Source organism: Pundamilia nyererei, unplaced genomic scaffold (assembly GCF_000239375.1).
Source record: "Pundamilia nyererei isolate P.nyererei 1_Seehausen unplaced genomic scaffold, PunNye1.0 scaffold00442, whole genome shotgun sequence".
Lineage (NCBI taxonomy): Eukaryota > Metazoa > Chordata > Actinopteri > Cichliformes > Cichlidae > Pundamilia > Pundamilia nyererei.
In genome coordinates, this window is record NW_005187843.1 from 67021 (window position 1) to 79001 (window position 11981).

General features: G+C 44.8%; 1 protein-coding gene across 5 annotated transcripts in view; it reads left to right on the plus strand.

Moving 5' to 3' along the window:
• tnikb (TRAF2 and NCK interacting kinase b) overlaps positions 1–11981 on the plus strand; it is a 59827-nt gene that overhangs the window by 21668 nt on the left and 26178 nt on the right. For all 5 annotated transcript variants that reach the window (XM_005753598.2, XM_005753595.2, XM_005753596.2 and 2 more), the window contains exons 3-14: positions 2936–2992; positions 3095–3220; positions 3400–3510; positions 3924–4014; positions 4178–4308; positions 5906–5960; positions 6433–6511; positions 6674–6849; positions 6950–7016; positions 7717–7915; positions 8191–8307; positions 10272–10358. In XM_005753598.2, coding sequence (XP_005753655.1) covers positions 2936–2992; positions 3095–3220; positions 3400–3510; positions 3924–4014; positions 4178–4308; positions 5906–5960; positions 6433–6511; positions 6674–6849; positions 6950–7016; positions 7717–7915; positions 8191–8307; positions 10272–10358 — 1296 coding nt within the window. The remainder of the gene's footprint in view (positions 1–2935; positions 2993–3094; positions 3221–3399; positions 3511–3923; positions 4015–4177; positions 4309–5905; positions 5961–6432; positions 6512–6673; positions 6850–6949; positions 7017–7716; positions 7916–8190; positions 8308–10271; positions 10359–11981) is intronic.

Here is an 11981-nt window from a genome sequence, read left to right on the forward strand (position 1 = left end):
TGAAGGAGGAGGAGACGTTAGACTCAGTGTTGGATTTTAGTTCAGCTTCACTGTAAATTATTTAAACTCAAAGTCGTCACAGTGCTGAAAAAATGGGAGCTAACAGGCTGCGGCGATGTGCCCTGCAGTGAGCGCGGGGCCTTTACCTTTGGAAAGACAAACCGGAGATTGAAGCCATAAGTTGAACAGTTTCCTGTTATAGTTTATATTTTAAATGCAGAGTTGAACGCATGGTTATTCTGCGTTATATCTGCAGCGTCTGGGAGTATAAATATCAGCGAGTCCTTGGCGAGGGGCGCTGACCATGAATGAATTATTTTATTAATGGGACAGTTGTTTGCACTTTGTTAGGTACAGCCAGACCTGACATGATAGCATCCATAATGTAAATCTGGTGCTCTGCTGGATTAAGATGCGGTGACTGCTGAGGTCATGTGAGTACAGTGATTTAAACTGTGCGACATGTTGTGTTATGTTGCACAACATAAAGTTGGGTACGCTGGTTATAAAGAAATGGACATGGTCAGCAGCAATACTCAGATAGGTTGGTGTTTAAATGACACTCAGCTGGCACTACACCATTACACCACCCGCAGCCTGAACTACTGATCCAAGGCAGGATGGATCCATGCGCCGTGTTGTTTTCCCCAAAGTCTGGCCCTAGCATCGGAATGTTGCAGGAGAAGTAAACACAGACAAGACGACGTTTTGCAACCCTCTGCTGTCCAGTTTTGGTGAACCTGTGAATTGTAGCCTCAGTTTCGTCCTCTTAGCTAACAGGAAGGACACTTGTTGTGTTCTTCTGCTGCTGTGGAACATCAGTTTCAAGGTTCAACATGTTGTGTTGTGCACGTCTGTATTCCTTGTTTGTTACAAGTAGCTGTTTGAGTTACTGTTATCGTTCCAGCAGCCTATCAGCTATTCTGGTAAATGAACTAAATGGCCTGTACAGCGCTTTTCTAGTCCCTAAGGACCCCAAAGTGCTTTACACATCCACACATTCACACACAGGTGATGGCAGCTACATTGTAGCCACAGCCACCCTGGGGCACTGACAGAGGCGGGGCTGCCGGACACTGGCGCCACCGGGCCCTCTGACCACCACCAGTAGGCAACGGGTGAAGTGTCTTGCCCAAGGACACAACGACCGAGACTGTCCAAGCCGGGGCTTGAACCGGCAACCTTCCGATTACAAGGCGAACTAATCTAATCTTTAACACCAATAAGGAATTTTGTTCCCAGAGAGCTGCTGCTCGATGTTCAATGTAACATAAAGTATCGATTCTTACTTCTGTTTGGCTCTTTGTCGTTTTCATCTACCTGACAAGCTACACGTGGCTGAACTCTAGACCAGGCCAAACTTAAAGGTGAATTAATGAGCTTAAAATGAATAAATAGCACAGCATGAATATGTAAAAGCATCCCACTTGAATTCAAAAGCAGAGGAGCTCTCAGGTGTTTGCAAAGCACAGTGTTCTGCTACATGTGAAGGGTACTTTCTGGTGATTCATTTTTCACTTCTGTGACGATTATCTGGCTGCACACGTCTGTGAAGTGTAACAGCGACGATAAACAAGCAAGCGGCGTGCTTTTATCGCTGGAGGAAGCTGCAGACAGACACATCTCTCGTGGGCACACGATCGCTTGTGATCAGAACAGTGTGTTGTCAGACGGGATCACGTAGTAAGACATGTGGCAAAAAGTATGTAAAAGGAAAGAATGCAATCATAGTTAGTGTGAAGTCATCGGCTAGACAAACCAAAGAGGGATGCTGCACACTCAGGTGGCAGTTATGCTTTTAGACTCTGTTGAGTGTTAATATTTAATAAATATAATATTGTATTTACAAAACCTTGAAACGAGCAACTGAGACTGTGAATAGATCAGGAAAGTGTTCACTAAGAGCGAACCAAACCTTTCCTCTCACAGTTCTCTACAGTCAGACTTGTTTTTGCCCCCTGCTGGCCATCAGAAGAAATACAGGTGTGCAGCACTTCCGGTGCTTTTCTACTCTAATTAATTCATTTTTACTAAAAGCTTCATTCACCCAATCACATACATGCGTTCATTTTCTCTGTACCCAACATTTATGCACACATTCACTTAACTGTGAATGCACTGGGAGCAGCCCAGGGTTCAGTATCCCGCCCGAGGACACTTCAACATGCCGATTGGTGTAGCAGGTTAGTAGGAGACCCCATAATAATGAGGCATAATATGATGCTTCATATGGCAATGAGACATCGACTTCCCCAAGTCTCAAGCAGCCACAAAAACAGCTTGTCAGGTTTCGAACGCTGGTTCTCTGTCAGCTGTATAGTTTCCTCTCCAATCTCAGCCGGGCTCCTTACAGTCCAGTTAGCATGCACACAGGACCACAGTTTGGGTTTACATGCACACTTTCATACATTAAAGACATCTTCCATCTGGATCTACCGGCTTCTATTTTAGTCGTTGAGGAAGCCTATTGAAGGAGTTGACATTGGGTTAGATGGACTCTGTATCATCATCATCATTCTTTCTTTGAAGTTTCATGGTAAAGGTGTTTTTTCCAGCTGAATATACTGAGAATAAGGGCTGTTGCTGTATTTTCGAACAGTATTTGGAACTTGGATCCATAATATGTCAACCTTTACTGAGACCATATTTGCAAAAGAGTCTCTGACTATATATTGTACACTCTTGTTTGTCCACAAATTCTGGACAGATGGACAGTGCAAAACATAAATATGTCCCCAGAAACCTGCTCTGCAGAGGGCTAAGGCCTGCTCATCTGGATTCCCATCAGAAATCGCTCCAAAACAAGGAATTAGAGGAAGCAAACGGGGTTTGCTCTGTTCTTAAGAGATTAAGGGACGAAAATGTTGAGTAAATGTGTCCTAGATCCAAATCCGTGACTCATGTCTTTGATCGCCTCTCCACCTCTGTTCTTCAGGGTCGCCATGTCAAAACTGGCCAGCTCGCTGCCATCAAGGTCATGGATGTCACAGGCGTGAGTGACACACACCGTCTTTAATCCAGCCTTTCTGTTATACTGGGACCGTGTGTGTTATTGGCATTGTGCTGCATCTGTCTCTGCGTTTGTGTGCTTTAGGATGAGGAGGAGGAGATTAAAGCCGAGATCAACATGCTGAAGAAGTACAGCCACCACAGGAACATAGCAACCTATTATGGAGCCTTCATCAAGAAAAATCCTCCAGGAGTGGACGACCAGCTCTGGGTTAGTCACACGAACACGTTTTGTTAGCTGAGCTTAAATCAGTCTGACTGAAAGCTCCCCTGACCCACAACGACAACACGTCCTGTATATAGAGATCAAAGGATGAGATGACTGATAGAGGTTTGCAGTGAAGTGAACAGTTAATAAAAAACCCAAAAACTGCACGTATGTTTGTGCAGCTGGTGATGGAGTTCTGCGGGGCCGGCTCGGTGACAGATCTGATCAAAAACACCAAAGGGAACTCCCTGAAGGAGGAGTGGATCGCCTACATCTGCAGAGAGATCCTCAGGGTAAGAACCAAAACGCTGTCGCCTATGTTTACATGTTTCCCACAAAGAAGAAACACCCAGTTGTTTCCCAGAGGAACACCGTCAGAGTCTTTGCAAAAAAGAAAAGTCTGCCACATGTGTGTGGACAAAACTGACAAGAAAGGAAATTTGTAAATGCATCTAAAATAAATGAAATCAAATTTATAACATTTATATAAATATAAATGACAGATTTGTAAGGAAGAATGCAGATTGATTAATTATATGTACACCTGGTTTTGTGTATCTGCATATTTTGGCCTCAAAGAGCAGAACTGAAATAATGAAGCGATGAAGCGATGAAGCTCACGGATTAGCGAGCCTCTCCTCTGCCTCCTGCTCTTCTGTTTTGGATCGTAAGACGACCTTTGCCACTTGTTTCCCCTTGTCTCCAGGGTCTGACCCACCTCCACCAGCACAAGGTCATCCACAGAGATATCAAAGGCCAGAACGTGCTGCTGACGGAGAACGCGGAGGTCAAACTCGGTGAGGAAGCAGCAGCATTTATTCCAAGTTTCATCCTAATTATGGTGACTTGTGTTACAGTTAGAAGGCTCCTGAGGGGCCGCTCTGGATGCGTGCTGTCAAAAGCATAACATGTACAGCTCGGCACTGCACCGCAGCGCTATGAACAGTGTTTTGTGTGCAGTGGACTTTGGTGTGAGTGCTCAGCTGGACCGTACGGTGGGACGGAGGAACACGTTTATTGGGACCCCGTACTGGATGGCCCCGGAGGTCATCGCCTGTGACGAGAATCCTGATGCCACGTATGACTTCAAGGTAATTTATTCTAACTAACAGTCGCCTCAGGACTCGGTGAGCTAACTTTAGGCTTAACTTTGTACTAGGATACATCGTCATGGTAACCTATGCTGCACTAAACCACCACTGAGTTTCCTGAAAACAGAAGATCGTTCAGCCCTCGGTTTGTGGAACCCGAGAACATCGTCCACGGGCGCTTGTATTAGCGACGTGTGAAGCCATTTCACACAGTCGTGCTGGTTTTGTATTGATCCTATCGTTGGTAATGATTAGGGTTTAGTTCATATTGATTCTGTGAGGTTAAACAGCACAGCTGGTGTTGCACAGACGCCAGTTTTGCCTGATAAACGAAAGGAGACTCGGGTGAAGTCATTAGCACAGGATCATATAAGATAAGTGATGATTTATAGAGCTTGTTTTTCCTGCTAAAAGTGTCTCCTCTGTTGGGCCCCGAGCAAACAAAATGAACCAGTCATTCTCAGCCTCCCCAGCTTCATGTTAGCACCAGCTTAAAGCTTGAGCAGGAGTCGTATGGGATGACCTGAGACGCTCTCGGTCATCCCATACGACTCGGTCAATTTTCGCTGTCTTCATCCTGCCATAGGACAGCATTTGTCTCTGAGGTTTTCCTATAACAGCTCTCATCCTCCATCTCTGTGCTAATGTGTCTGTATGTATCCCTTCAAATTGCTCATATTTAGTTTTGCGTCTTGTTTTAATTACAAAGTTACAGCACTGCTGTACAGTTTATGGGCGGATTTCCAGCTCAGCTACGCTTCATAAATCGTGTTTTTGCCTGGATGCTAAACATTAGTGTAACAGCTGATCTGATCAGGCTGTTGCAGCTCAGTGACGTCTCCGTGTTTGTTTGATCTGAACTGAAGGAGCATTTAAATCTGCACTTAATAAGCTGGGATAAGATCTCACGAGTACAGATCCAGTTTAACAGTGCACGCGTGGTTTTCCACACTAGGCAAACAAACCTAAATAAGTACACTTTAAAACGAAGGAAAAGGTAAAGTTTTTCCTGCTTTTCTTTTTCATTAAATTGCCCTCACGGAGCTCCTGTAGTTCAATTTCTCGTCCGAGTCAAACTGCTTGTAGCTGTGAACAAACAGCGCGCACTGACCTTTAAAAACAATCCCTCTCACATCATATCTGTTGTTTTTTGGAGTTGTGTAATCTCTGATTATTGCTACCCGAGCGCACCAACAGAAACGAGTATCGTTCCTTCAGAGAGCTGAAATCAGTGGGTCTGCAGCGGTTACTGTAAGAGGAGCGCGCTGTAATGGGGACAGGACGAACCCCTGTGGCGAGCTGGTGGAGGATGTGCGCCTACACCATTAACTCCAACCCTCCGGGGCTTTACGTGACGAGAAAGCCTGAGTCCGTCTGACAGCACGAACAGCTCAGATCTGCACCTAAAAACAGAAACATAATAATAATAATATGGTTGAAATGTTAAAGACGGGCATCTCCAGCACAGGCACAGATGGGGAGCTGACGGTATTTTTATCGCTTAACAAGTACACCGATTGGCGCGCCGATCTCCTGAAAGTGTTGAGTCGGTAACACGTTGGGAGGATGTGAACGTTTCGTGTTTCTCTCTCTGCAGAGTGATCTGTGGTCGCTCGGTATCACAGCCATAGAGATGGCAGAGGGAGCGCCACGTAAGTGTGATTACACCGTTATCAGCTGACACTCACAGCACAGTTTGTCTGCGAGCTAAACGACTAAATCGATGTCTTTTTCTTTTTTCTCTTTCTGCTTTGCACCTCTTCTTCTTCCTGTCTCCTTCCCTCCCCTTCTTTTATCCTGCGACTTTAAATACTTCCTTTCCTCTCCCTTCCTTTCCTTTCCTTTGCTCTCCTTTCCTTTCCTATTCTCCTGTCTTCTTCTCCCATTTCATGTCTCATCATTTCTTGTCTCTTTTCCTTCCCTTTTGTCTTATTTCCTGTTCTTGCTCCACCTTTGCATCATTTCCTTTCTCTCCTCTCCTCTCCTTTCCTTTATCCACATTTTGGCACCTTTCCTAATCTCATCTCCTTTCTCCCATTTTTCCTTTTAAATTTTTTTAATTCCTATCTTTTTCTTGCTTTCTTTCCTTTCCTCTCTCTCCTTTCCTTCCTTTTGCCTCCTCAGCTCTGTGTGACATGCATCCAATGAGGGCGCTCTTCCTCATCCCCAGAAATCCTGCCCCGAGACTCAAATCAAAGAAGTGGTGAGTCACTTAAACGCACACACATGCTGTCAGACATCTCTACACAAACACGATGTGACAGTGGCCTGTAAGAGGGTAAAGCTGCAGCTCTCCCTTTAATGAAGCTGCTGTTTTAAGAGAGAGAGCTATCAGCGATTAACTGGTGTGTGTGCTCGCGGTCAGGTCGAAGAAGTTCCAGTCGTTCATAGAGAGCTGCCTGGTGAAGAGTCACAGCCAGAGGCCGAGCACCGAGCAGCTCCTCAAGCACCCCTTCATCAGAGACCTCCCCAACGAGCGGCAGGTCCGCATCCAGCTGAAGGACCACATCGACCGCACCAAGAAGAGGAGGGGCGAGCGAGGTGAGCAGGCACTAACTCACCTCAGCTCACAGCTGCCTGAAGCCTCCGCTGTCAACAGATGTAAACACTGACCTGAAATCTCTGTTTGTTTTCCCCTCAGATGAGACGGAGTACGAGTACAGTGGGAGTGAGGAAGAGGATGAAGAGAGGGACATAGGAGAGCCCAGGTATGTTTACTCATGCCGTAGCCTCCACTGTAGCTGCTGGTGTTAACAGGCAGAAATCTAGAATCCAAAACTGAAGCACCACAAATCCAGTTGCCGGAGTGGCAGCGACAGTGAGACACTCCCCATCGACTCCCACAGCTTTGCAACAGAAATGAACGGTTTACAGCCTGTTAAAACACAATGATTTGGTCTTTGTAGATGCCTTCCACCTTCACAAGTGTTTAAAACAAAATAACTCACGTGTTTAAATTTATTTAGGGCTTAAAGTTAGAGGTCTGGCTGCTCTATGCTACAGCTGTCTATTAAACATCCTTTCAGCTGACTCAACGCTGACACCAGCCTCAAGTGGCCACTACAGGAACTGCAGCTTCTTGGAACTTCAGCTGTAGCTTCACTTGCAGTCTCAGATTTACTGCTTCATATAACAACCATGGACTAACTTACAGATGTGACACTTTAACAGTTTACGAATGCAGGCAGTTCACGTTCTGTAACTCCACCCTCTCATCTGACGATGCTCACTTTTAGCTCCAAAAAACATGATGGGTGTTCAGAAAGAGAGTTCACAAACAAAAACATTATGGTGGCTAAACTTCTCTTTTATTTAGCAAAGACCTGCTATATGCTCCCATTATTACTGCTGCTCGTCCATAGGTTTGCAGATTCACTAAAACTCAAACAAGTCTTAATCCTGTTCCAGCTCCATCATCAATATTCCGGGCGAGTCCACGCTGAGGCGAGACTTCCTGCGTCTGCAGCTGGCCAATAAGGAGCGGTCGGAGCTGATCCGGCGTCAGCAGCTGGAGCAGCAGCAGAACGAGGAGCACAAGCGCCAGCTACTGGCCGAGAGACAAAAACGTATAGAAGAGCAGAAAGAGCAGCGGCGACGGCTGGAGGAGGTAGATTTAAGACCGCAGATAATAATAATAATGACAACGATAGATTGTTACGTTACACACAGGAAGTCGATTTGTCCTTCGGCTGTTTGACTCTGTGAGAAACAGATCAGAATGATTATAAAGTCACTTTTCCTGCATGTGAAACACATCACACCTGTTTGTTAGCACCTCAGCTCATCCAAATGCCAGGAAAACATGCCTGACGCGCACACACAGACACACACGGACATGCAGACAGCTGAGGTGTTGTTGTGTAAAACGGTTTCCACCTACAGCAACAGCGTCGCGAGCGAGAGCTGAGGAAGCAACAGGAGCGAGAGCAGAGGAGGAGGTATGAAGAGATGGAGCAGCTCCGCCGCGAGGAGGAGAGGAGGCACGCCGAGAGAGAGCAGGTACGGAAACACCTGACTGACAGGTGTCATACGGGGGGGTGTGGCTTCTCAGCACATCTCCTGTCAGTTACTCTGATGAGCGACTGAAACATGGAAACTTCAAATCAAATGATGTAAAAGGAGAATTTCACATATTGTAGATGCTGGCCTCCAGACACCAGGGGGCGCTGTAGAAAGAATTTATGGTAGTTAATTTGTACATTAATCATAAATAAATGAGCTTTACAACAACTAGAACAGGACACAGGAACATAAACTTCTTACAGAGAATAAGAGACTTAAATAAGCTCTCACTAATCTTTGAGAATTATTATTAATGTCTTAGGAAACAACTCGCAGCTGTTACACGAGCAAATTTGAACCAATTGTTAAATAAACACAAATTAATTAGCTCTACTGTTGTAGCAACACATTCATAATAAACCAGATGGTTTGGTGTTCCGACCAAATCATTGATGACTGTGCGCTCCGTCCCTCACTCTGAGCTCAGCTCTGTGTTTTATTGCTTTACACGCTCAGTTAGCTGAAAGCTAAAGGAGCATTTTTCCTCATTTTACTTCTGCTTCACAGCCTGTGAGAACTCTCGTGCTGCATCACTCCTGCATTATTCATGCAGGGTTTAAATGAGACCTGAATTAAAGACATTTCCAAGCTGCATTATGGGAAATGAAGGTTTCTAATGTCTCTAGAGCTTATCCTACAGTGGGGATTAAAAGTCAGCATGACTCAGCTTAAAACTACATGACTGTAAAACTTCATTTTATCTCAAACATTTATGCAAAAATGTATTATTGTGCAGTAAAAGGCTGTGCTAATATTTTAAGCACCAACACAAATAATCCTCCTTTAATCCGTCTACAACCTTTGATGTGTGATGTGTGTAAAATGGTAAACAGATCACTTAAAACAGTCGTGGTCTACACGAGCTTCTGTTCTAACTGTGTGACTACAGTTCATGACGTTTTCCACATTTAAAATATTCAGATTGTACGTTTTTCAAGTTTGTGGCTTTAATGCATTTTAAATTTGGCATTTAAATTGGATTTAATCAAAGAAGCTTGTAATTAGTTAGCTTTTTGTGTTTCTGGACCAAAATGGAAATTCAGTCATGTTGCTTCAGCCTAAAAATACATTTACTCAAACCTCTAATTTCAGAGGTTTATAATTAATGTCAAACAATTCTGCGATTATAGATTACTCTTTACTCTTTTTGTCCCAAAACTTTAAGCAACAGAAAGCAGCCGCTTGCAGATATAATCCCTCTGCAGCCTTTAACGTGGTATCGATCGTTTTATGGAGCCGGTCACTCGTGAAATGTGACAACAGAACATTTTCTAGTCCAGAAAAATCTGTGATGTGACTGAGGGGAAACATGCTACATGATGAGGCTTTAAGGTTTCACCGGATGATGAGGAGCATGTCTGACAGACAGAGAAAACTCGTTTTAACGTGTAAACCTGCGCTACACAGATGTGGGCTGTGTGCTCGTTGTGGTTCGGGTTGTTTGTTAATAAAGTTGCTGATTTTCAGCTGCAGGGTCGCCACACCTCCAGCCTGATACTGTAACACACGAGACTTATAAATGACTCGTAGTTAACTTCGCAGCAGCGCTTCCTTAACGCTCTCTCAGACAGAGATTTCTTCCTCTTGCACAGCTGATTTCACACTGATCTTTAACACTGCCACCTTAATAATAAGCATGTTGTCTTTCTGTTCTACTAATTACGGCCTCCTGCTGTTCCTCTTTTTTCTCTCCTCGCCTGTTCCTGACTAAATCCCTACTTTCACACCTCTTCAACAAATCTCCTACTTTTGGCTGTCCTCCTCCTCTTTCCTTTTTCCTTTTCTTCTATTTCCTCCTCGGGTGATGTCATTGGTTGCCTGGGCTCCGATTCGCTTCCATTTCTCCTGGTCGCTCTCTGATTGGCTGCCTGTGGTGCTGGCTGGGGCTGCTGATTGGTTAGGAGTATATCCGTAGACAGCTGGAGGAGGAGCAGAGGCAGCTGGAGATCCTGCAGCAGCAGCTCCTGCAGGAGCAGGCTCTACTGCTGGTAACACAACACACAAACACACACAGACTGATGAAGGGCAGAGCCTAACGCCGGGCTCAAAGTACCCTGCTTTGATTTTTTATTCACATAAAACTCAAAGTGCCTTAAACTCTAAGATACACAATCTGAAATATTACAGTGAAAGCTTCAACAATCAGATGACTGTTTTTTGGCGACAGCGGGGAGGAAGAACTTCCTGTTAACAGGAAGGGACTTCCAACAGAACCAGACTCAGAGACGTGTTGACATCTGCTGTGATCGGTTGGGGGAAGAGGAGAAAGAGAAGTGAAAGAACAGAAGCATGAACTAGAAGCAGATTTGTTAATCCTAATCCAACCCTGGATTCTACAAATGTAGCGAGCTTAGTCATTCAAACCACAGATGGGTGCAGCTGCCACGATAACTCGTTTGTTATTGAAGTCCTTTTTTCATGGACATTTATAGAACCACAAGTCTTTTTTGCTTTCAACCAGAGCAGTCGCCCCCTGCTGGCAGGTAGAAAAAGAAATCAGATTTCAGGCAGTAGCATGTTGGCTTAGACCCAGAGGTTACGTTGGTTTAAAAAAAACAATATTTATTATTTGGGCATTTTTGAATGCAGCAGCCGTGACGACTAAACAGGAAGGAGAGAGCAGGGGAAAGCACAGCAGTCACACTCAAACCTGGGCTGCTGCATTTTTTGGCCTTGTCGTGGTCCCAGGCCTGGGATTGATGCTCCCGGGTGAGTTCAGTGGGAGGCTGATGTGCAGGCTAGCTTGGGAGCAGCTTTAGGTTTGCTTGATTTCTAAGCTTCGTTATGTTCTGCAATAAGTTTTAGGAGGTTTTCCCACCCAGAAGCACCTGGAAATGCCTCGTTTGTCTGATAAGCGCTAAGGATTCTACATTATACCTGGTGAAGAATGCTTCTAGCTCCAAGTTTGCTTCCTCTACCATCACCCAGTGCTTTACAGCCTCCTAATCTAAAGTCAGTTTGATGTGCATTAACAGTTAACAGTGTGAGGCTTTTTCTCCTGCTGAGTGGGCATCATGGTTGGCTTCTTTGTATCCTCTATCCAAGCAACTTCCTCAACTAAACCACAAAGAGTGTTTGCAGCACTTAAAGAATTCCTGAAACAACTATTTCCTGCTGAGCGCTTTGAGTCAGAAGAACAACTACAGAAAAAAGAATCTCCTGAATCTGTCCGGAGTTCAAACAGCACGTTTCTGTTTCACACACTGATAAATCAGTTGATTTATAATAGCTCTGAATCAAGGGAGAAACAGATGGACTGATTACCTTTCAACCTAACAAGCAGCTACTAAACCCCAAAGTAAAGGAAGACCTCGTACTGAGCAGGGAGCCCATAAAGGAGTGGGCTGCGTTCCTAAAACTTCCACCTGATGAAATTCGTTCAGTAAAAGCCACCACTGGCCCCAAAATGTAAGATGTCCGGGCACGATTGGTCAGGTTTCCCCAGGTACACGAGAGACTAGATGATAATCGTTCGAGGCTATGAGACCCCAGCTTTCCGCTCATCTCTCAGAAAGCAACTGAAATAACACTCACTGAATATTTTATAATAATAATGGATTGCATTTATTTAGCGCTTTACAATCCCACTATTCATTCACTCTCACATTCAC